Source organism: Uloborus diversus, chromosome 6, assembly GCF_026930045.1.
Source record: "Uloborus diversus isolate 005 chromosome 6, Udiv.v.3.1, whole genome shotgun sequence".
NCBI classification, from domain to species: domain Eukaryota; kingdom Metazoa; phylum Arthropoda; class Arachnida; order Araneae; family Uloboridae; genus Uloborus; species Uloborus diversus.
This window is the reverse complement of record NC_072736.1, coordinates 55,165,921-55,191,767: the sequence shown is the minus strand read 5'-3', so window position 1 is coordinate 55,191,767 and position 25,847 is coordinate 55,165,921. Positions and strand designations below refer to the sequence as shown.

At 34.1% G+C, this 25,847-nt stretch overlaps 1 protein-coding gene across 2 annotated transcripts in view; it reads right to left on the bottom strand.

The window, feature by feature from the left end:
* LOC129224723 (uncharacterized) overlaps positions 1-25,847 on the bottom strand; it is a 68,466-nt gene that overhangs the window by 24,576 nt on the left and 18,043 nt on the right. The window contains exons 3-5 of one of the 2 annotated variants that reach the window (XM_054859272.1): positions 7,894-8,270; positions 2,915-3,061; positions 737-898 (exon numbers count right to left, since the gene is read on the bottom strand). In XM_054859272.1, the coding sequence (XP_054715247.1) occupies positions 737-898; positions 2,915-3,061; positions 7,894-8,270 (686 nt within the window). The remainder of the gene's footprint in view (positions 1-736; positions 899-2,914; positions 3,062-7,893; positions 8,271-25,847) is intronic. The other variant, XM_054859273.1, reaches the window with a different exon arrangement.

Here is a 25,847-nt window from a genome sequence, read left to right as displayed (position 1 = left end):
TGATTCTTATAGAAAGGAATTGTAGAAAGATAGTATCTGAGATTCTTGCTTGAAATAAATATTTGAAATCTATCTAATATTAAAATTCGCGCGTATCTATCTATGTATGTATGCTTGTATGTCACTCGAACTTCTTCAGAACACCAGAAAAATGACGATCGAACCTAGATCGTTTGGTGATCAAAAATTTACATGGGGGCGGGGGGTTCTTATACGAAAGCAGTTTTCGTCACATCTTTGCCAAATTAAACCTGATTGTTAACTATGCTTGAGAAAAAATTTATTTTTGAGGTAGATCGGGCAACGCAGCTAGAGTGTAGTCTTATAAACATTATTATTGTGTATTGTTTTTCTATATAGTGTGCATATCTCTTCTATTTTTCTCCTTCTTTGAAATAAACATTTTGAAGTGTAGTACTTTCCTATTGAATATATGGTGTCCCTTTACCCCATCATCCTTTCCCATGATCCAATTTCACCCCACCGCTGGACAAAACCGTCATTTTGCAAAGATCGACAAAAGAATCAATGATAAAGTAGTTTTGTACAATACTTCAAAAATCGAAAAATTGCTTCTCAGACGCATAAAGAAGCACGCTGACTAATTTTTATCCGGAAAATCTCTCTCTGAAAGTCTTCCAGCTTCACTTCAAAGCTTAAAGGTGCGATTTTGCCCCACTTTACCATACGAATGAGAGAAAAAGGATATGGAAAACTGAAAGGTGTTTTTGCTAACCTGATCGTTAAATGCATGATTGAGGTATGAACGTGCAGATCTTCTGGTGCGCCTCCTTCGAAAGCTGGCGTTGATGGACAATGAATCCAGACTGTATGCATCGGCTGATGGTGAAGTAGTTTCTGAATTTCTGCTGTGAAGAAGTTTGTGTTTCATGACTATCTGTGTAAAAGAAAATAAGATGCTTCATTATTATTATGCTAAAATCTGGTAGAAAACAATCTGAAATAAAGTGAAGAATTAAATACAGAGGGGCAATTCCAGTGTAACAGATGTATCAGTTATTGCTCAAAACAATCAACAAAGAATCCAAATATGTTTAATTAAATAAACTTTACAGAGAACGTGAACTCTATTTTCTTTTTTTTTTTTTTTAGTCAGTAACGAACGTATCTGATAAGATACGTTCGTTCGTTAGCTGAAAAAAATAGCAAAAAATCGTTAGATGAATAAAAATCTGGATTCAGTTCAAATTTATAGCTAAGGTAGAGAAATGATTTCTACCGACGTCCTCAATGGAGACGAATGGTTTTGAAACATAGTTCACCCGGCCAACAACAACGGTAATCCGCAATCCAACAAAAAAAATAGTAAGCGTTTAATAAATCAAGTTCCGAGTTCATTGTGCTGCTTTGGTAGCGTAGCTTTCGATTGAAATGCTGACTTGTGAAGGAATACTTCAGACAAGTGAATGTGTTTTATCAAGTAATAGAATGTCCAAAAAAAAAAAAAAATGGATTTGATAAATCATATCTGGTACGTATGTCAAAAAATAAAATACCGCTTATTTTTTAAGTCTCTTGCGCCATAAAACCCAATAGAATCAACTAATTCGTCAGTTGTTACTGATTGCGCTGCAAAAGCTAAATTAGGAGTTCTTTCATAAAGTAGAAATGAAACTGAATAAATAAATAAATAAATAAATAAATAAATAAATAAAGTAGCAGAATTCAAATGTATGAAAGATACGATTTCATTAAAAAAAATTGATTGAAACAGAACCCGATTCAAATTTTAGGAAAGTAGTCACGACACATTTGCAAGGGGCCCCTTGTATTGTACAATTGAAGAAAGTGATGTAGATAACAATCGTTTACTTTTTGACAATGCATATTTATGGTTATAAGCTGAAGTACCACGGTGTAAGCCAGTGGTGTTCAAATTTAATTTCACTCAGGCTGCACCTATTTCACCCGGGACACTATTTAAACATTAATGGAAATTATACAGTTAAACTTTTTTTTATTTTTGATAATGTCATTAATTTTATTAAAGATATTTTTGTTCTTGAAAATATTGGTCAATAACTTTTTGAGGCCTCCAAAGATCGAGTGTTTTTAGACCGAACCTCGTTGGCCGATTATTAAATCGGTGCCCAATGCTTTTAAGTAGTTTGAATTTTTTTTAAAGAGAGACATTTTTAAAAATTGAAGTTTATTGATTTGCTGTTAATCAAAGCAAAATATTTTTAATATATATAAGCGTAATTTTTAAGTATAATACAGAATATTTTTTTTTTCATATTCTAGTTTTTTGCACATTAAATACATAATTTTCGAAGAAAACATCTGAATTTTTTCACGCAAATCAGCTCAATTTATGTCTTTGTGCTTATCTTCCTAAACACTAAGTGTAACTCTATTAGCTCTTCTTAAAGTACTTTCTTTTGTCCGTAACAGTAAAACGCTGCGAAGAAAGATGAAAATATTAATTATTACATTTGAAAAAATACTGTTATATTGAATTTGCCCTTGGCCCCGCAGTTGATAAAAACCAACATCTATTTTAATTCATTTGTAGCTTTTAAGCGCACAGGGAAGAATCTAAACTACCCCAAACCAAACAGCGGCTCTATTTCCAAAGTATATACATAATTTAGCCCAACTTTCAAGGGGATAATATATGGTTTGCGAAAATTTGGGTGTAGAAGAGAAACTGAATTTTTTTCTAGAAAAGTGTTTGAAATCAAGGATTGCAGCCAGATTTTAATTTTCTTCATTTTAGAATTTTTAACGAACAAAATTATTTGAAAATTAATCGCCATTTTGCAAATTTTCAATTAGTGAAAATATAGTTTTGTAACCTTAGTCTGATTGGTATAGAAACGCAGTGGAATAATGTGTCAAGTACAGAATCTTTACTCAAGTATTGGATTTGAATTTATTCAGCAGTGCTTACCCTTACCAAGAGAATGCACAACAAGCACAGGGCAACACCTGCAACAGCTGATATCGCTACTGCAGCTATAAATCCAGAGTTTAGTTCAGGAATCACAGGAATTGAAGTGGACTGTAGAATGCTATTGTAAAATTTTACTTCAACGATCTGGGGAAAGAAAGAACATCAGATAAATATATTTATAAATCTCTCCCTTCCAGCAAGTCAAACAGCCGCACGTTAATGAATGAATAATTAAATATTTGATATTTAGAAATTGTTTAGTACACAGTCTCGCTTATAACGAACACGAAGGGGTCGCGATACTTGCTCGTTTTAACCGAGTGGTCATAAAAAACGGGTTCGGGAAAAATCGTAAAAATTCAAACACATTTGCTTTGTGTGATTTTTATTTCTGCACAGTGCCAAAGAAGTTAGTTAATATGCTTTGAACTGGTCTTATTGTCTGTTTCTTGCTTTACTGTTTTTCGAGAAATGCTCATGGCTTGAAAATCATTATAATTTTGCACCCCGTCTTCCTAAATAGCTTGATGCTTTTCTGCACATCAAAGACTACGTTGAGCGTGGTTCAACTCGAAATTCTTCACATTTGTCATTATCGTTGTCGCTTCATGATTGTTTTCATCTGCTTTACTTTGAATTAGAGCTACAATAATCTCGGAAGTGATAACGTTGGCAGCAACTACTCGAAAAATATTTTTCAAATGCTTCTCTACTCCACAAATTAGAGAAAAGTGAAGTAATCACTCATTATCAGGCTTTCTGGCTCGTCACTAACTTTCGGTCGACTTTGAAAAGTTAAAGGAATTCTTACAAGAAAGGATAAACTGAGCTGGAAATATATGAATAGACATTTTATGAATCCCAAAATATTGTCAACTTTAAGAGGGTTTTGTTGGTTAAAAGCATCGTGCCAACCAAGTAATTCTGATTTCCTCGCTAAATCCGGGTTAAATCAGGGCTTGTTATAAGCGAGTTCGACTGTAAATACTGTTCTGATTGGCGCATGATACCATGATAATGTTTGAGCATGAGCGTCAAAAGAAGTTCTTCGGGAGGAGCAAATGAAAGGAGCAATAATTCTTATAAACAGCTCAGATTTAGTAAATTCCAGTCTAAATTTGTTTAAAGTTAACTAACAAGAAAAATGTGCAACATACTATTATAAACAGCTTAAATTTTAAATACTGGTCCAGATTTGTTTAAAGATTTAATTATCAAGTTAAAAGTGCAATAATTATTGCAAATAGCTTACAATTAAGAAATCTTAATCCAAATTTGTTTGAGGCTAATTACCGATCTACATGCGCAATATAATTCTCATAAACAGCTTGGAGTTAGTAAATCCTTGTCTAAATTTGTTTGAAGCGAATTACCAAATTGAATGTGCAATTTAGTTCTTGTAAACAGCTTTTTGAACTCTATAAGAAAAAAAAAAAATCCACGCACCAAGGAGTGATCCTATTGAGACGAAAATTAGTGGATAAGAAGACAATGCACAGAATAGTAAATGATTAAAGTCACAGAATAATTGAATAATTTATGTCAGAGTTACAGTAAAAAGTTCAATAAAGTATTGACCCGCCTCTAGCCTAGTTACACGCTGAAACACGGCGTGGCAAACACCGATAAAGCTCTCGGAGGGTGTCCTGCGGTATTTCCGGCCAAATTTGTTCCAACTGTCGGACGAGGTTATCAGCATTCCTTGCCAGATGCAATCACCATCCCATGATATCCCAGACATGCTAGATGGGAGAGAGATCTGACGATCTGGCAGCCCACGGAAGAGTTTGATAAGCTTGCAGACATTTCATAGCAACACGTGCCGTATGTTATCTGGCATTGTCCTGCTGAAAACCAGCCGAGGGTACTGCAAAAGGAACGGCAGCAAAACAGGTCTTAGGATGTCGTCGACGTACTACTGTGCAGTAAGTGTACCTCTAATTACGACCAAAGAGGTTCAGCTATCAAAGGAAATGGCACCCCAGACCATAACGCCTTGTTGAGGGCTAATATGGCGTGCAAAAGTGAACCAGAATCCTCCCTCTGCCATGGGTGTCTCCAAACACGTCTTCGATGATCGTAATGACACAGTTAGAAGCAGGATTCGTTGCTAAAGACTATATGTCCCCAGTCGACATTATTCCAACCTAATCGAGCCATGCACCACTGTAATCTGGCTCGGAGGTGTGCAGGCGTCAGTGGCAGGTGGCGTAACGGTCGACGCAAGAGTAGATTTCGTTGTCCCAACCGTCTGTAAATGGTCGTGATGGACACTGGTGTTTAGGTTGAACGTCTGATGGTTCATAGAGATGACGAAAGCGCTGTGACAGCGGATCGGACAATCACTCTGTCATCACAATCTGTTGTGACCCTAGGTCGACCACTACCATCCTGACGCTGAACTCTGCCATTTTCCACCCATCCTTACCAGCATCTTCGAATCGCCGCATCGCTTCGACGAGCGATTCTCCGACTTGACCAACCGGCCCCTTTCAATCCAATGATACGACCTCTTTTAAACTCTGACAGTTGCTCGTAATGAGCACGAACCATGCGGCGAGGCATTTTCAAGTTGTTGAAAGGTAATCTGAATCGCAATCAAACCGAAAGTTTAAACAACTGTTGAAGAACTGCTCTTTATATACATCTGCTGGATGCGCAGTTTCGATTCGCTGGAGATCAAACTATTCATTCATTGGACACCAAATTTTAATCATTTGCATATCTGGTCAAAACACTCATGAATACAAATTTTCAAAGCAATCGGATGATTGCTTCTTGGTGCGTCTATTTCTTTGTTATAGAGTGTAGTAAATCCTAGTCCAAGTTCGTTGGAAGCTAATAATCAAACTAAATATAACGAAGTCTTCAATCATTTCATCTAGTTTCATAATAAAAACATCAAAATTTAAATACATCGGAAGTTACTGTGCGGTTGGTTGCATTTATAGTTTATAAACTTCACTAACGCAGCCAGAAATATCTTCTGGAGGGGGATTTTTGGATCAAAAATACCTTCTGAAGGAGTTTTTTTGATTAAAACAACCCTTTCATATGCACGAACTACTCTATAGAATTTGCATTTATGCTAAAACCGATGGTTCTGCCCCTCCCCCCTCTTCGCAGCGCCACTGATAAACATTCATAAATATCAGTCCATCTTTTCATATGAAATAAATGAATACATTTGTGCAGAGAAGTAGAAGGAACCAACGTTGATGTTTTTAGAGCTAAAAGATCAGTATTTCGCTTTGAAAAAGAGGTTCCTTAAAAACCCGAAACACGTGTCTGTAGTAATCTGTAATTTTGTGCTACAAAATGTTGGTTCCTTTCATATCTTGTAAGAAATTATGTGCTCCACGCGGTTACATTGCGTGACGCTTGAAAGGGATCCCATGTAACTGGGATCACCATAATTGCGTTATGGGGCTTTCCGCGATTGCCTACTGCGCAGATGCATGAGAGCGCCTGAGCTCATATGGGCTATAGACAGTCGAGAGAGCATGAATGGAAAACCTCCTGACCGAATAGCGGGATAGCATTTATGGCATATTTTTGACTGCTATTTGGGAGAAAGGGCAAATTGGCTGCCCATTATGTAAACTGTTTTAGTGTGTGAAAAATAAATTAGTTTGTGTGTGTTGTGAACATGGTCTCTTCAATTCTCTCCAAAAATTGATTTATGGAAGGTGTGAATAACAAGTGGGGAAAAAATCATGTAGTAATAAATATACTTTATTTTTCTATCAGTAAGAAATGTGCGCGATTGAAATAATAAAAGATTAAAAATACTGTTGAAAAAGCTATAAAATAGTAATAATTATAATTTAAAAAAAAAAAAAACAAGAACTTTGCTTTAAAGCGGACAAAATGAAAGTAGAAAACACGTTCTAAATGAATTGATTTCAATATATTTGTTGTAAGGGATTCTTAAGTTAAAATTATTTTAAAGGATTGATTCATAATTACCGTATCTACTAAATCTAGGACGCTTTCAGTCCGGTGCGCTCATGGAGTAACTTCGCTTCGGATTGACGTCATAACTCCTCCCTCAAACCTACTCCGTATAGAAAATCCACAACCGGAGACGGTTTGAAGGCGGAGTTATGACGTCAATCCGAAGCAAAATGCTGCCGATTTTTTCTGGTATAGGGGCCTAAAGCCTTTAGGGAAGCGATACGGCCAAGGCACACTCTCTACATAAAAACTGGATCATGTGACTTGCTATCTGCCAGTCACAATGCGAATAAGAAAAAGAACAAGACCTACGGCAAAGGAAAATCAATAAACAGTTTTGATTGATAAATTTAAAAAGAAAAATAATAAACTCTGGATTAAATGAGACATATTACTGTGGATTGTTTTAACAAGTATGGCGCAATTTGAGTTCTATTTCGAATTTTTGTAGTAGGTCTTTCATACTATTTTAACCCATTACATACCTGACACTGACATTACACAGCTTTTTCTAATGAATCTTGAATAATAGTGACTTGAATATCAACAGAGGGCACTCCGTGGCCCAGCGTTGGAAAGCGCTAGCTTTGACAGCTGCCTGTGCGCGGTAAAGAGAGAAAGTAGTGGGATCGATTCCTACCGGTGCTCTAGGCGTTATTTTCTTCTTCTTGTTACATAAACAGCATTCTGAGTTGTGCTATCTGTACTGTGTTGTGCTTATTACGAAGCACAGTACTATAAGGGATCGTCCACAAATGATGCTATGCTTTGGGGAGGAAGAGGGCTCGTGAAATTATGGCAGCTATTGTCAAGGAGGAGAGGAAGTAACAATAACTGTGGCGTCATTCATCTTGGTTGAAATAAAAGCCGTTTTTTACAACAATATGTTAATGTAACATAGCGTGGCATGTGACAAGGGGGTGACACTTTTTGACGAAGAGGAGAGAGGGCAAAATATGAGGGGAAAAGTGTGACATCATTTATAGACATCCCCCAACAAAAAACAAAAAAATACCAACCGAGTTGCGAAATGAAGTGGGTGCCCACTTTCGAAGAATGACGCCGCAAATCTCGGTCAGTCTCTCGTCGTATTCCCCGGTGTCGTCTGTGACGTAAAAGCCGGTCGAGACGTGCGTGGTGTCTCTCACCGTCGGCTCGATGACGCACTTCTCCGCGTTCAGTATCACTTGGTGCGGATGAATCGGCCGGATGTACTCGGAAACGGAAGAGGCCAGAAACGCCTGGATGTCCGGGATCTGCGTGCAGAAGTCCTGCCAGCCGGTCTTTCGGAGAGTAAGTTCGAGGCAAATAGGAAGATTGACGCAGTCCGGGTTGGTGAGTCGGGGGGATGGAGCGTATTCCTCCACTTGCGGGGTGGGGCTCACTCCGTCATCTCCTGCAATGCAAAACAGAAAAGGTGAAAAACTCTTCTGTTGATAAAGGTAAAGCTAATTGTTAAGCTAACATCGTTAACGTTTTTGTTAGAATAATTTGACCACATAAGTATTGAGCAATCCGAATTGCGTATTATCCTCACTTTACCGCTATTGACGTTCCGATTCCTTTTTAATGTTCCCACTTAATGATCATCTCTAGTAATATATAAGGCAACACCTCATCCATATTTGTAATGTATTTCAATTGTTAAATATACTTATTTATTTCATTTTACACGAACTGTCGAAAGGCAACACCTCATTGTTGAAGAGTAAAAGACGCACGAGATCGTGTTCGATAGATTTTTAATTTAATTCGCGACTCCAATAAACTATAAGGGGCGCTGCAGCCACTGTCTAATGGCGGATGAAAAAGGTAAAACAGACAAATGTCGTAACTTATAACTTACTTTGACGCTTAGTGAATGACAGTAATTTTTCATCGTGTTTGTGGGAAGCTTTCTTTTCCATTCTTCTGAAATTACATTGCACCATAAACTGTCTGAAGCCTGTAATTTACTGCAAAGAAAACACGTGGAATGGAATGTTTTACCTTTTTCTTCAGTAATGTTAATCGCCACAAGGTAGCGTATTCGAGCTCTGGAGTTGTGAATTGAGCGACGACTTTTTGAGGTGTAACAACGTTATGTGTGATGTTAATAAAGTTTGATTGATTTTTATTATGTAATGGAGTCAAATTTATATACGAAATTAGGAAGTTGTTTTATACCTTCCCGACTTCCTCCTTACCTTAGGTTTGTTTATACCGTATAGTCTTGCCATGCTTCGACGAAAACTAACCGATGAAGAACGTGCTATCGCACTACTAACGTGCTAAGATGATATCGCAATTCCGATTGCGAAAACATCTTTTGAATGCAGCTTGCCAGCATTCAAATGAAAAGGACCCATCGCCAGACACAGTTGTTTTTTTTTTTTTATTTTCTCATATTTAGAATGTTTGATACAGTGGAACTCCCATTTTGCATTGTCCGTATCATACGTTATCCCACTTCCATTTTCTATTGATCCATGAAAATTTCTATACCAGTAATGTTGAAGTATTTCGAATCTTACGTCACTCTTTTTCAGAAAGTCCTTTTGAGGTTATTCTTAAAACAGATGAAATCAAATTTCATCTACAAGTCTCATATAAACTTTTTTTCTGGGTTTTCTTGTTTTTTAGCTGTTTGAAGTCATTCCGGCATTTTTTCTGTTCCGTCTTACTGTTTTTATTGTCGAAGCACAAAACTTTAAAACAAATTTTATTTGCGTATGCGAACCAGGAAGCAAATTTGCAAAAAATTGTTTGATCGAAACGTGCTATAATAAATGAGCAATGTACCTTCAGCTTTTCATTCCCACCTCCGATTTTACGTTTTCCCGTTTTGTGCAATATTTATCACTAGTCCGACGAAATACGTAATTTTAAATTTGAAAAAATTAAAAAGAAACCCATTTAAAAGTAATATTTTTAAAATTAAAAGAGGCAATTCTACGGTAACAGATACATCAGTTGTTGCGCAAAACATGTCAAAAAAAGAAAGAATTGGTGGTGCATTATCTTTACTAATAATGAAGCTGAAAGTCTGTATCTGGATCTCTGTTACGCGCATAACACCTCAACCGTTCGGCCGATTTTCATGAAATTTGGCACAAAAGTAGTTCGTAGCTTAGCGGTGAACACCTCGAAGCAATTTTCCGAAAATTCGATTTTGTTCTTTTTCTATTCCAATTTTAAGAACATTTTAACGAGCGAATCATCATAACATGGAAAGATTATATTATCATAACACGGACGAGTAAATTATCATGACGTGGGCCAATAACATGGGCGGGCAAATTAATATAGCAAATTGGAGAAGTTCATCATCCATTAATATACAGGCGAACCAAATGACCTTTACTACGGGCAAAGCCGTGCGGGTACCACTAGTATGCAAATAAGGGTCAATAAGCGTGGATCCCATCTAACCCAAGTTATCACTCAAATTTAGGCTGCTGCATTCTATAAATGCCATAGTGAACCAAACAAAATTTTACCTATATTTAAAGCAGGGAAAATTAAGTTTTTATCTCCCTCTTTTTGTGGATTTTTTTTTCTGTAGTCAATGTCTTTTTACACCATCATGTGTAGTTTCGTTGACGACAGAATGCCTGAAACTGTCATTTTTTTATTTGCAAGCTTCTAACCATTTCAAACAGACTAAAAAACGTTTCATTACTCTTTTAAAACGTTGTGAGCGGTTTTAGGTCGTGCACGCTGAATGATCTAAGCAAAAACAAAACTTAAGGTTTTTTCTCCTCCTTTGTGTGTGTGTGTGTGTGTGTGTGTGTGTGTGTGTGTGTGTGTGTGTGTGTGTGTGTGTGCGTGTGTGTTACATAGTTCATGAGTGCCTATGAATTTTTTTCTATTAAAAACAGTTTTAAAGTAATACTTTTTTTTGTCATGTCGTGCATATTTAACAAAATTGCGCATTGGATTGGAAAAACATTTTATACATTTTTAGAGCATGTTTAACATATATGAAAGAATTTTCTTGATGTTTAACGTGGTTGATAGTAGGATATCAAATACGTAAGCAAATGAATGCAGAAATTTATTAGGTTGATTATTGCGGTCATTTATCTAAAAACATTTCGAAACTATGTGCAAAATAAAAAGTGTTTGGGGTTTAAAACAAATACATCATTAATTTCGTTTTTAGTATTTTGACGAAATTGTAAATAACCTATACTGTAAAAACATGTCCAACCCATTGAAGGTGGAATGACTGCTGCCAATTCCCCCTTTTGTTAAAGACGTGGTCTAGTTTTGAAACAGGTTCTTGAGAGTACTTGAGAGGTGACAGCAGTCCAGACGGCAAAACATAGCGTCTCTCGTATAGGAGCCATTCAAAACGTTTGCTGATTTCATCCGAATTAGTTTATAATTAAGCCAAAAATAACAAAATAAAGTTTCATTGGAAGTTTTATTATAAAATACTGTCGGTCCCGCTTAATCGAATATCGCTGGTTCCTAGGAATATTTGATTAACGGGGGACATTTTCTTTACCTTTTCTAAATTGACAACATTTGTCTTAAAATGTAATAACAATAAATCAATAGCTATATAAAGGAAATAATGTTATAGCAAACGAGTTTTTGAAATAAGCTAAATAAAAAACAAAGTTTAATGATTGGACAAGTACGCATGAAAATTATAAAAAGTAACTTACAACATGAGTTATGAAATCTTTGCTTTAGCACCTTTTTTTAGTACATTATGTTTTGGAAAATTCCATAATAAAGCATTGCTTGCTCAAGGTCTTTTGGAAACACTTTTCCTGGCTCCTTTTCTTCCCCTCCTCGTTTACCGCATCTTATATTTGATATTTATCATTTTATCATCGTCTAAAATGTGTATATTTATTTGTGTCATTTAACTTAATTATCTACTGCAATTTTTTTTTTTTTTTTTTTTTTTTTTACAATGACATAAACAAAAGAATTTTGATTGAAGAGTCGAAACGTTCTGATGGAATATAAATGTATTTTTCGCCCATTGTCGGCGATAAATATGACTTTATATTTTAACGTCAATAATTGTTCTTACTCAACTTTTTATAATTGATTAAAAAAATTTCCCCGCAAAAATATTTACGTAAGCTGATTAATATTATTCGATTATCCGGGGAAATTATTCGATAAAGCGGGGATCTGTTACATTGCATCTATGGGGAAATATTCGGTTCCGGGAGGTTTTATTCGTATAAGCGGGGTATTCGTTTATCCGTTACTCGATTAAGCAGGGCTAACAGTATATTGTTCTTTCTTTATGAACCTTAATTTTGAAAACAAATATTCAATCTGTTCATTTTAATAACAGCTCATGCATCTTAACTATTTCCCTTTGTCCCACATTCCCTTACTATGAAAGATGGAGAAAATCATAGACGCATGAAAAATGTTGCATCATTGCATGTCATTGTATATAAATATGCATACAATTTTTAATCAACCGATATTTAATAATGAACAATGCTTTGTTTAATCAAAATAATGCAAAGAGTAAGTTGTAAAATGTGTGATGTAATCATATGTAAAGTTAGAAAGAATAACAAAACTGCAAAAAAAAAATCTGTCATCAAAAGTTGGGGTGGGCTATCGTAACATAAACTTAGAACATGATCCTTAAAATTTCATTCATTTTTACGAACTTTGTAAATTATTTGTTTTGTAAACTTTCATCTACTTGTTTACATGTTATAGTGACGTCGTATCGTACGCAGAAGATTACATTAATTTATTTTTTTTTGTTAACAAATGATTTCATCATAGTTTCTTGTTGAAGGTGTGTTAGAAAAAAACATTTTGAAGAATATTTTTTCCGCCTATTAATTGGCAGTACTTGGACGTTATAAATAGTCGGCAAATTGGCCGATTAATAGGCACATCCCTAATGTATGATTATCCTGATTTCTCTGATATATCTTCACTCTACAGAGTCCTGATTTAGTGTCAAGTTTAATTAAAAAAATGTTGTGAAATTTTAAGTGAAATTTTTTGAATGTCGAATAATTTTTTGTAATTTCTATCTTGTATATGAAAAATTAATTTCGTGGAAACATAAACTTCGCTAATTTTGTCCTCGGTGATACACTGTGATAGATGGATTCAAAAATTTTCTATTGTGAACACCATTATTATTCATTATTTTTTTCACTTATTGTTAAAGTATAAAAGTTCAATTTCACAATTACAGAGTGTGTTACACATTTTTAAAAAATTTTGACAACAGTGTATAAAATGAATACAAACATCATTTACCCATTCTAAATATATTGCAAAATTTTAGAAAAAGATCGGACCTTTTTTTGATTAAAATGAGGAGTGTTTTGTATAAACTATTTTAATACAGCATTTTGAACAATATTGAAACATATTTTTAAAATGTCTAACTAAAAAGAAATAAAATATTTCATTTTTGTTAAAACGGGAAATTATTTTAAGTTTATTTGTCAAGTGGAAACAGAATGAAAACTTTTTGACACTGTGAATAGCTTGCGTTGTAATAATTTAATCAGTTTTACAAAACTCTTTCGGTAATATTTTCTGTAGATTATTTCTTTCACGGATTCTGAATTTTTCAGTCCGGTTTTTTTTTTTTTTTTACAAACTTATTTTATAATTATGTACTTAAATATCTTTTTAAAGCATAAAAATGAAAACTTTATTAATGTTCCTCCCTTTTCATAGTTTATTCAAGGTGTTTAAATAATGATTCGAAAGGGGGAAAATGGAATAAATCGGTTCATTAAACAAATAGTTTATGAAGTCAAGATGAATTTTCGTGCGAACCTAAGAGGGATATTATTTTAAACACTGGAGTTGTTCCATATTAATAAACTCCTCAGTATCTTGAGCAAAGCAGATTCTTCTAACCAGATTGTCTTGCCGTCTAGACCCCTGTCAGTAGGAATGAGAGCCTTTTTCGGACCGCGTTTTCTCCCTCAGCATTCATTGTCTAACCTTAGTCCGTAAAAGCGGTGGACAAAACTTTGCGTGGTCAAAACTTTCCAGGACCGCATTGGACTAATATTACAAAAAAAAAAAAAAAAAACTAATTTTTCATAATGAATTACTTGATTGCAAGTTAATTGTGCAAATTTTAAATAAATTTAAGTATAGCAAGTTAATGAAGTAATAAATTGATATAAATTTGAAGATTAAATTAAGATTAATGTTCTGTAGATAACTAACTGAAAATTTTTTGATGATTAAAAATTTTGTATTTCTTTTTAATGTTTTTCATCATTTATTCCTAATCCTATTTTAAAACTAGTTTTCCAAAATTTTCCCGTAAAATTCAGAGGCGATCCCCCCCCCCCCCAATTTGCTTTCCGCGGTGTTACTCATAATTCTCTCGCCTCTCCATTCGAGCGTAAAACTGAATGATCCAAAAATTTTCATTATTTTAGGTCATTTCAGGTTGCAAAAATTTTCTACTGGAAAAAATACTGGAAATAGTTTCCGCTGAATTCGGTCGCTACATAGGATTAAGCAATACAGAACGGTCGTTATACCGAAAGCAAATTAACATACACTGGTGTGCAAAAATTAAGGACGAGACGGTTTTTTCAATATAACTTTGTACAAAAGCTTTCCAAGTCAACACATTTAATACTGTAAGATCCCCAATACTTATGGACATGTGTAATGTAAGCAACGCTTACTAAAAGAGAAGTCAGAGGGATAAAAAGAAGCTTTATTGAAAAAGTAGCATGGAGCGCAATGCGACTGAAGGCCGAAACATCCCTGTGATGGGTGTCCAACAAGAAACATCCGGTCTTTAGTAGGGGATATGATCTCTTCCGACTGCTAGGCAGGTTTCACGGCGTCTGTCCATGCTGAGAATGAGGGTGTCAATGAGTTGTTGAGGCATTGCTGCCCATTCGTCTTGCAGCGCCAATCGAAGCTCCCAAATCGATACTGGTGGTAAGGTACGAGCTGCCAAGCGTCTGCCTCGAAAATCCCATAAATGCTCGATGGGATTGAGATCCGGAGATCGTGCCGGCCAATCCATACGTTCAATATCCTCACTCTCTAAGAGCTGTTCGGCAGCTACTGTGCGATGACATGGTGCATTGTCGTCCATGAAAAGGAACTGCGAACCCATAGTGCCTCTAAAAAGACGCACATATGGAAGAAGAATCTCGTTACAATAACGGGTCCCGTTGACTGAACCTGCGTCGAAGATGTGAAGGTCTGTACAACTACCAAGCATGATGCCTTCCCAAACGAGAACACCGCAACCTCCATACCTGTCCCTTTCAATGATGTTCGAGGGATGATTGCGGCTTCCCCGCTCTCTCCTGATGAGTATGCGATGAGAATCGCTACTCACACTGAATCTGCTCCCATCTGTAAAGAGTACTCGTCCCCATTCATTGTCCCTCCAATTCCGGTGTTCCCGGCACCACAGAGAACGCCTTCTCCGATGGGCAAGCGTTAGAGGTACACACCGTATAGGGCGTCGTGCAAACAGACCACCACCGTGCAGTCTTCTGGCCACGGTAAAACGCGATATCGGTCGTCCAGTCGCCTGTGTCGTGTGTCTAGCGATTTCTCCCGCTGTCTGTCGCCTGTTTCTTCTGGCCTGTAAGACAATATACCGGTCATCTGCGGGTGTGGTTCCTCGTGGACGACCACTACTGAAACCCCGGATAGCTGTTTCTGTAGTTTGAAATTGTCTCCAAAGTCGTGAAACGATGCTGTGAGCAATTCCGAGCTCTGCAGCCACACTTGTCACACTGCGGCCTTCCTCCAACTTCCCAATGATTCGACCTCGGGTAAAAGCATCCAGATGTCGTCTAACAGATTGATTATTCGCCATTTCTCGCTGAGGCAGCAACTCGGTGTGATTTTAACTGCTATACGGCGTGCAATCTCTTTGCCAGAAATACTGATCTTACACCGACAACATGCTTTATACTACTCAGACATTCCCCCATTACATCTGCCTGCATATCTGCGCATGTGCTACCGTACATCACCTTACTTAATCTCCTGATTGGTCTTTCTGTCCGCTCTGCTTCTTCGTTCAGCTGATATGCTAATTTTTCGACTTCGTCCTTAATTTTTGCACACCAGTGTAGATTATATTGGTATAAAGTTGGGACTTTTACCACTAGTCGTTATAATGAAGTGATCTTTATAATGTGTGTTTGTTATAATGAGCGTCGATTGTACATGTAATTTAAAGATTTTTTTCACATTAAAACTAAATAAATTTAATTTTAGGAAGTTTTATTTTAAATGCGAAAAGTAATACACGAACGAAGTTTTGTTTGTGCCAAGTTTTGTACGCACGGAATTTTGAATGCGCGAAGTTTTGTCTAGGTGAAGTTTTGACCATGTTAGGTTTTGACAGCACGAAGTTTTGTCCACGCGAAGTTTTGACCGCGCGAAGTTTTGTCCACGCGAAGTTTCGGCCGCGAAGTTTTGATCCATTACCGTAACTTAACTGATAAAACTGGTGTACGCTCATAACGTTACACCAGTTTTATCAGTTAAGTTACTCCATTGCTATGGAGGGAGATAACCGACGGAATAAGGTTACACAAAGTACAAAATGCTCCCACCGTATTTACAGAGTAAGGTTACAGCTTTTTTTTTTTTACAGTGCATAGATTGTTAATAAGGATGCACATAAAAGTTTCAATAAGTTACTTATTTTACGTAAATTTATGAAAAGCTTATAAAGGCAATCTAAACAAATTTGAAATCAAATATTAAATAATTACTGTCAAAGCATTAAATTCACCACTGTCTTTTTCTTCTGTGCACTTATTTTACACAAGAATATTAACAGATTTGCATTTTGTACCGTTTAAAGTAATAAAAGTATGAATGAAAAAGCTTACGCTTTTTTTTTTTCTTTAATTTTCCACTCTGCTATTAAACCGTATCAAACTGTGTCGCTTAACCAGCTATTAGAAATGTGCTTGAAGTTTATTCTTGAAAGAATTCAATGTTAAGAGCATTAAAAAGAAAGAAAGAAAGAAAAAAAAAGTCAAAGTCAAGGGGTTAACGGAATTAAAAAAAAAAAAGGTTTGGGAAGCTCTGACACCCATATCTTTGCGTACTATGTGGGAGACTTAAATATTTCAGGAAAACAAAAACTTTAACGCTAATTACTTACTTTACTGTTTATATTTTTCAGCTTGATAATTTCGTAAAAATAACCTTACATTTTTGAAAATATGTATCAAAAAAATCATTTTTTTTTTTGAAGAAGATTAAATTTTAGGCCAAGTGTGCACTGTCAAAAAAATCCCTTTTTATACGCTACATTTTTCCTCATTTTTCAACGAGAAATATCCGTTTTGGGAAAAACGATATTTTTATCGCAAAAAGACAGAAACTCTCCATCAAGTTGGTCCGCGCATGCGTAGTTGACATTTTTATCGTTCTTCACTTGCGTAGCCTACGAAGATCTGCTGGTGTGGAGCGTTGCATCCTCGTAGGCTACGTCACTTACCACCGGTTAACGCAACGCGGAGCCCGCCAAATGCCTGCCGGTACAACTGACAACGGTACGTGAAATTCGTTACTTCAAAAAGATTCGTCAGCAGGAGTAATTAATCCGTATTGGGTGAGTACTTATTTTAGAATTTGATTCCATAAATATGTATTGTTCCTCTTTACGTGAAAGCAGTACGTAATAAGCTTGAAAAAAACAAACTGTCTTAAATTCGCAGATTAGTTGACGCCGCCATATTTAAATTTGTATCAAAAGAAAGCTTCTATTTATTCAGCAGGAACATAACAAGGCTTATGCGAAGCTTCAAAATGTACTTTTATTTGGACTTACTTGAAAAAGATTTGCTTTAAACCTAAATAATTGTTTTGAAAGTTGAGAGCACGATATTTCCAGTAAATTGATTTTACAGTTAGGGAAACAAAAATGTTCCTTTTGATAAGCCTTAAGAAAGGTTTTTGTTGAAAAATTTCAATAAAAGCAGTGTAATTTCGTTTTAGTAAAAAGTTGTCTTTGTTGAAAATGATAACACAAATTCGTATGCTAGTAAGAATAAATCTTTGTTTATATTACTTCAAATAATTAACAAGTAAATTGAACGAACCTTTTAAATTTCTCTATCGATGAAAAATATTTTCCTTTTTGTTATGAAATTTAAAATATTCTGTATCATGGAATTTGATTCTTGTTTTCATTTTTAATACATAGACTCTGATCTATAAATTTTGGGCCCCCCTTCCAAAAATCAGTAGGGCCCCTAACCACCCACTATGTTGCTCATCCCCCCCCCCTCCGCCAAGAGTGATAGTTGTACGTTTTTAACTGCTGCAATATTTCTACTGATTTCTTTTATTTAAATGATTTATTAAAGGTTTTCAACTTGTTTAAACGCTTCTGGGTAGCTGTATGGAGTTTTTATCTAGTTGTTTAGAAACTCATTTTATTAATATTAGAGACGTACCGAGTACTCGGTAACTACCCGGTACTCGGGCAATATGCAGAGTACTCGGCACTCGGCCAAATTTTGATCAGATACTCGGTCAATACCGAGTAGTTGCAAAAAATTGAATATATTAAAATTTACAAAAAAGCTCAAGCATAAATAATTTTCTGCAACCATTTACAATTCATATTTAAATTTTGAGAATAATGAAGTTTGAAATACTTCAATGGAATAAATCTTGGTTCGAATGTCTCGAAAGTTAATAAAACTTTTTTGTTAAAAATTGTGCAAATATGGAATTTTTGCTGCAAACTAAAATTAGTTATAAGATATATAAAAATACCTTAGCTTTAAAAATAAAAGGAAATAAAACAACGTTAGAAGCATAGTGCAGGATCACTGCAGACACGTGTTTTGGCGTTACGAGGAATTTCTTTTTCAATGCACAAAATGTGAGCTCGTTGATTTAAATGCATCCGGCAAAAGTCGAATTTTTTGTGGTATGCCTTTACATTCTTTAGTTCACATGTTATGCACTGAAAAGACGATCCTTGTAACACAGAAAAACGTGTCTGCAGTGTTCCTGCTTATTTGTTTTTTTGCTTTTAAAAATTATTTATGTTTAGCGAACTAGACCTATAATGAATAAATTTGTATAATTTGTTTTAATTCCAACTCGATAAGTCATACCTTTTATTTATTCATTTTTAATTTAAAAATATTGTTTTTGCAAAATTTTGTAGTTAAATTTCAGCAGGAATTTAGTTTAAAAACTATTATATGGACAAGGAGGTCTGTACTACTATTTCAATAAGTTCAAAATTCATCGTTGTGTGTCGGTGGTCCTTCTTTCAACATAATTGGTACTGGGAAACTCGACCGAGTACTCGGTACTCGGCCAAATTGCTACTCCGTACGTCTCTAATTAATATATATCAGCAAGAAAACAAGTGTATCATAACTTTACATCCCTCCTCCTTCCTTGCTTATGTGCTTTAGTAATATGTGTGATGAGTTTAAATTTTTCTCACATTTGTACCATAACATTGAAAAATATATTGAACTGTTAAAAGACTTGTTATAAAACATTACTATTTGAGTAGATATGTTTTCAGAATGTTAGGGGAGAATTTTTATGGGGTTAATATCCAAACCCCTTTTTGTCCATTGTGTTGATTATTGCTTTTTGCATTGAAGTACTTTGCTAGCTTTTTTAATATTCAAATTTATGAAAAAACCAGGTAATGTAATGTTGAAACAGCATCAACTGAATATTTATAATTTTAGCATTCATTATATAATTTTAACTAGGGAGGCACCGAATACTCGATTTTAGTCTTACAACACATTGATATTATATTAATCTTACTATAACTAATTCATTTAAATATGAAACATTAACCAAAAAAAAAGTTTATATTATATTATCAAGTGTTCAAAAGTCAATTTAGCTGTTAGTTTTGTCTGTTAAATACGCTGCCGAAAAATTTTTCAATTGGTAAATAGTAGAAAAGGTGGTCAATAATATATAGAAGGAAACACTTAATATATTAAATTTTGCAGTATTTAAATTTTTGAATTTTCAGTCATAGGAAATATTAAATAGAGATGTACCAATTATTGTTTTGGTAGAGTACAGAGTACTCGACCAATTATATTTTAAATGAACCATTAACATACAACGTGATAAATTTTGAAAACTCATATAAATATCTATATAGACCTCCGTATATAATAGTTTTCAAAACTAATTCCCGCCAAAATTCAATTTTATTTAAAAAGTTTTGTTTACAAAAATTAAAAAAAAAAATTTTTTTATTAAAAACAAATAAATGAAAGATATGATTAATAAAGTTGGAACTAATACGAATTTATATGAATCTATTATAGTTCTAGTCATCTGCCAAACATGAATAATGTTTTTAAGCAAATAAAACTGTTAAAAACACAAATGTTCTGGAGCACTGCTGACACTTGTTTCGGTGTTACAAGCAATGCTTTTTCAATTCACAAAAGGTAAGCTTATGGATATAAAGACTTCCATCTATTTTTTTAAATTTGTTGTTGCAAATACTCGTACTTTTTTATTAATTGAAAAATGTGTATTGAACGATATTTAATTTTTTACAACTACCGGGTATTGGCAGAGTCAATGGCATACATAGCACCCTCGGGAGAGGAGGGCGCACATTCTAATATATTAAAAGAAATTTGTTAAAAATTTAAAAAAATTCATATGGAACCGGTGGGGGGGGGGGGGGTCAAAGAAATCTATGTATTTTACTGTGTCAAGTACTCAGTACGTCTCTATTAAAAACTCAAAATTATCTTAGAAAAAATGAGTCTATTATTTTTTAAACAATTTAATATTAAAATGAAACTATCAAGAACTATTTGTGCTAAAAAGTTGATTATTTACGTATTGATAACCTATGTTTTAGATTTTCCCAACATTGATGATGTGTAAAGTTCTCATGTTAACACCTTTCTTAGGACCTTTTGGTAAGTTCATATTATATTTATATTGAAACCCAGCACCAAAGTTAGACAATGTCTGAAAACAAATGCTCACAACATGAATGGATCATGAACAAATATGCCAATGGGGTCGCTTCCGAAGTATTTTTTTTTTCTAAAAGAGCAAGCTTATAAACATAGGATCTGACCACTTTTTTAAATACATAATTTCAAAGTTTAATATTTAAACAAAGTTATTTTAATGGGTGCACAGATTCAATTATTATTATTTTTTTTTTTTTCTTGCTTCTGCTCATGACACCACAAATGATGAAATGCCATCCACTAATGTCATTAGCGCAGAGCGAAATATATCGTTCGCATCTTTACTCACAAATACTGATATGGTTGAAAAGCAAGTATAGAGCGCAATATTCAATTCACTTCTGAATTATCATAATCTGAAAATGAAATCGACAGCAAGCATCGGCATTCAGTAAACCACTGGAGTACCTGCCAAATTTGATCATTTGCAACGTCATAAAAACAACGCCTTGTTTCAAAAATCTTACATTTTTTTAAAAAATAGTTGAAAATTAACCGTTTTGAAAATAAGATTTTTCTTGCTCCATGTTTTTTTTTTTGCTCATTCTATCAACTTCAGTGACAAAACGTAGTACTTTTGAGTTTTGACTGATGAAAACAACTCCATTCCGAAATTTATGTTCGGAGTTAGTGCATTTAAATTTCATCAGTTCGCAATCAGGCAAATTGATAGTGACTCAAGTCTTACTTCATATTTAAAAGATGGGTGAAATACTCCTTACATTTCTAACTAAGCCAAATAGATGTCAGAAAAGTCATTTTTAACTCTAAGGTATTTGAGTTAAAATTTCACTTTAATGATGTCTATTGAATATTTACAGTTAGAAAAGCATGTTCAATTGACCATAGTGAAAAAATTTGTTCTAATATGACTTAATTTTATTCTTGTGACCAAAATTCATATGAGCTCAATAAGTAACTTTAAGAAATTTTGTCAGTAGTTTTGTTAAAAGTGTTTCTGGGTTGGGCCACAACTTGATGTTCTTTAATTTTAATTTTGATATCACAAGTAGTTAATACATCATACTTTTTTAGTCTTCTAGAGTCTTTAGAGATGAGGGATTGCTTATTTTTTTCTTATCCAACTGATTTTCCCCTTCTGCTATCTCAGTTATAAATGTTTGAAGTCACAGTTATGAATCAGGGGTCTGGCCAGAGGATATTTGGGTCCGTTAACGGACCCTTCACAAAAATCCGATCAACCAAAACGGACCCTTCACAAAAATCCGATCAACCAAAACGGACCTTTCACAAAATCCCGATCAAACAAAACGGACCCTTCACAAAATTCTGATAAACAAGATCGGATCTTTCACAAATTGTTTATTGAAAGAGCAAATCTGAAAGTAAAATAACGCATATTTCTGTGTATAAACCGCTAATTTTTTGAACCTTTTTTTAAGTCAAATTAGAGGGATCAGATTATACAAAATCGGCTAATTTTGAAAAAAAAAAAAAAAAAAAAAAAATCGGCACTCTTGCGATGCTTTTTCAAGCGATAAATAATTGCTACTGCCAAATAAATATAATGGTTGTTTGTTTTATCACAGCTAATTAGCAGCGGTGTTTTTGTAAACTTTTCTGAAAAGTCATTGGTAAGCACTTTTCTCCGCTCATGATTTAATAAACAATAATAATATCTGCGAATTGAACTTAGAACTGCAAAGAGATAGTAAGGGTAAGGAAAAAATATGATCGCTTCAGATAGTGTTACCAACTTCAAAATTATCACCACTTAGCGTCTGGCGTTGAACCTTTATAATGACTTGATTAGAAAATATTCTCATCATTTTGCCAGCTTGTCAATATTTGCGTTTTTATGGTGCGGTGCGATGTTTAATTGTTATTTTGGGAGAAAATTATATGGGTTTTGATTTTTCGATGCTAACAAGGATGATTAACTTTAAATAAACTCTTTTAATTACCGTTTCTTTTTTCTTTAGATGTCTACATTTTAAAATGCAATCTTTTAACATCCGATATGAGAATCATATTTTGTTCTTTTAAATGAAAAGTCTTTTTATTTCTGTTAGAACTCTCATTTCAAGTTTTTAAAGCAAAATTCCATTTTCTGTTATTAAGTCAAAAATTAAAATGCTGAATAGATGGTTTATTTTATTTATTTATTTATTTATTTATTATTTTTTTTTGCTTCAACTGTGTCCACAGATATTAATGAAATGTTTATCATAGGACTCTAAAATGCAATTTTAAAATAATTTTATCAAAAATATTTCTTTCACAAGCCGTTTTTATACTTTTGATGCCTTCACTTTGAGAATTGCGATCTCTTTGCATCCGCTACGGGAATCCGATTTTTAGAATTTTTGATGATTGTTACGCTTTGTTAAGAGGTAAACAATTAAAATATCTTTTTATTTTTGTTAAAATCACGGAATTTATAAGTTTTAAACGAAATTCTGTGCTTTTTAAGAGTGTCTTGGTTCAAAAAGTTAAATGCTGAACCCTATTCTGAATTTTATTTTATTAATTTATTTTTTGTTACAATTATTTTAAATACTGTACCGAAATATTTCTAGTATAATTTAACATAATGTAGAATGGTATATAAATATTGATACTTGAGAGAGCGATGTCCCCCCCCCCCCCCCCCCCCCCCCCGCCAAATATCAGACCACTCCAGAATGATTTTCTCGACATAGAAGAGGCAAACACTCAACTTTAAGTTTAATTGATGCAGTTTGTGCCATCTCTACATTCTAAAATTTCATTTTAACAAAAAAAAAAAAAAATTTTTTTGCGAAATTATTTGATTTTTCACAAAATTAATTCATTTTTCACAAAATTAATAAATTTTTCACAAAATTATTTGATTTTTCACAAAAAACGGACCCTTTGAAAAATCCTGGACAGACCCCTGTGAATGTTTGGGTGTTTCGCCAATCTTCCAAGACTAAAATTAGACTTGGATCACCACTTAATTTCCGGATCGCAAATTTATCAAATTCAAATGCACTGATTCTGAAATAATGTAAATTTTCCGACTCGGAGCATCTGTCAATGATCCATTTGTGTTATAAGTAATGTTTTTGAACCTTGTCGGATTTCCGAGTTGGTTACAACATTGACTTCATTCAAATTGTTCTAATGCATGTCACTCTGTATGAATCTATACTCAAATTAAAATAAAATGTTTCATTTGGATCTTTGGTGAGTGCTTCTTGGGAAAACTTTATGGCTTAGAAAAATTAAATTTGGTATGCACATTGCACATGCAATTTTTGTCCGAAGATGAGCAACTCGTCATTCTATTTCTGATAAACTACAGTCGACTCTCGATATCTCGAATCTTTCTTTCTCACAACGTTTTCATTCGATCCCAAAATAATGTTTTCAATTCCAAGTTGTCTTTGTATCTCGAATGTACTCCTTTTCAGTCGAAGTAAGAAATTTTTAAAAAATTTCCCCTTTAACTCATTGCTTTGCTTGAGGTTGATTATTAATACAGTAGTGTTCCTTAAGGCGCATAGTGTTGCAAGATTGCATGAGGAAAAGTAGCCGATATTTTTTGTTGCGGCTGACGGTTCAAAATTTTATTGCTGGCCAGTCTTTGAAAGATTTGAAATTTTAATCAAAATTGAAAAAAGTTTTTTTTTCTGGATGACTCAAAGAATCTGCTTTTAGAACAAAAAGACTTAAATATAATAAGAAACAAGATTGACTAAGAGAAAAGAAATAGAGTCCACAGCATATAAATTTAATGACATTTTAAGAAGCGATAAAAAAAACGTAAGCAGTCAAAACTAACTTCCTTTTTTCAAAGTATCTTTTTCTTTTTAATTATCCTCTCTGTAAAAATATTTTTACGTTCTACTAATATTTAATTTTGTCCCAACTATAAGTGTTCTAGTTTATCCAATATGGAACTGTTCCTGACAAAGAAAATACAAATTATTCTTTGAAAAGGAACTTCTGATAATTCAAACTACCAATTATTCAAAAGTTTTAGCTGAAGGTCCCTTGGGACTTCGAGTTATTGGGAGTTCACTGTAATAAGAAAAAGTAATTTAACGATGTATGTAATTTTTAGGAGTTTTTATCCAACAGAACCTGAGCTCGATTTTACTAGCCTTGTATTAAGAACCTTCAACAATGAAATTTTCCCCAAGAATTTGGTGTTTCATACTTTTTGCCAGTAAAATATTTCCTTCCCCTGTTTCTCAGTTTCAACCTTACCGTTTAATACATTTAAGGGAGAGAAAATTTTAAATATCGGTAAAAAGAAGGAAGAATTCTATTCAGGGTTAGAAATAAATATACATTGTTGCGAGTTCTTCCTATGTATATGGCAGTTCAAAGCTATATAGGCTTAAGAAGGAAATAATATGTGAATGTATTTTCTTTTCTTTCTTTTTTTTCTGATAAATGCTAATGCATCTTAATTTTTTAAAACGGCTCTCATACACCCTGCATGAAGTGGATAGAACATGTGTAATATGCATGCGCTGATCAAAACTCTGTTTAATTGGGCCCCAGTCTACATGACATTCAGTTTTTTAAAGATATTTACTTTTTGCTATACTTCTCTTCTGCCAAAAATACGTAAAAATAAAATAGTAAAGGAAATAAAAACAGCTGTGCAGCAAATGTTGCAGAAAAAGAGGTAGGGATAAGGAATAGAATATGATATTTTTGATTTTTCCCCTTTCAAAAGAAATGAAAAATATGTTAACCAGAGGGGGGAGGGAGGTATTCCCTCCTCCTCTCAAATTGCAGTTCTGTGGTGGTGGGGGGGGGGGAGGTTAAGGGCATCATAGCTTATTGAAATAAACTAAATACAATGAGTTGAGTTAGAATCCAACTATAAACACCTGGATCAAAAAATATATTTAGAGCAAAACTTAAATTGGTTGTCCCCAGGGGGGAAGTAATTTTATTTTTATAGTTCTTAACTTGTGTTGTGGTCTGAGCATTACCTTGTTCTTTTGGTACTAAGAGTCAGTTTGCTTTGTGTTTCTGTTCAGTGAAGTTGGATTATTTCTTCCATA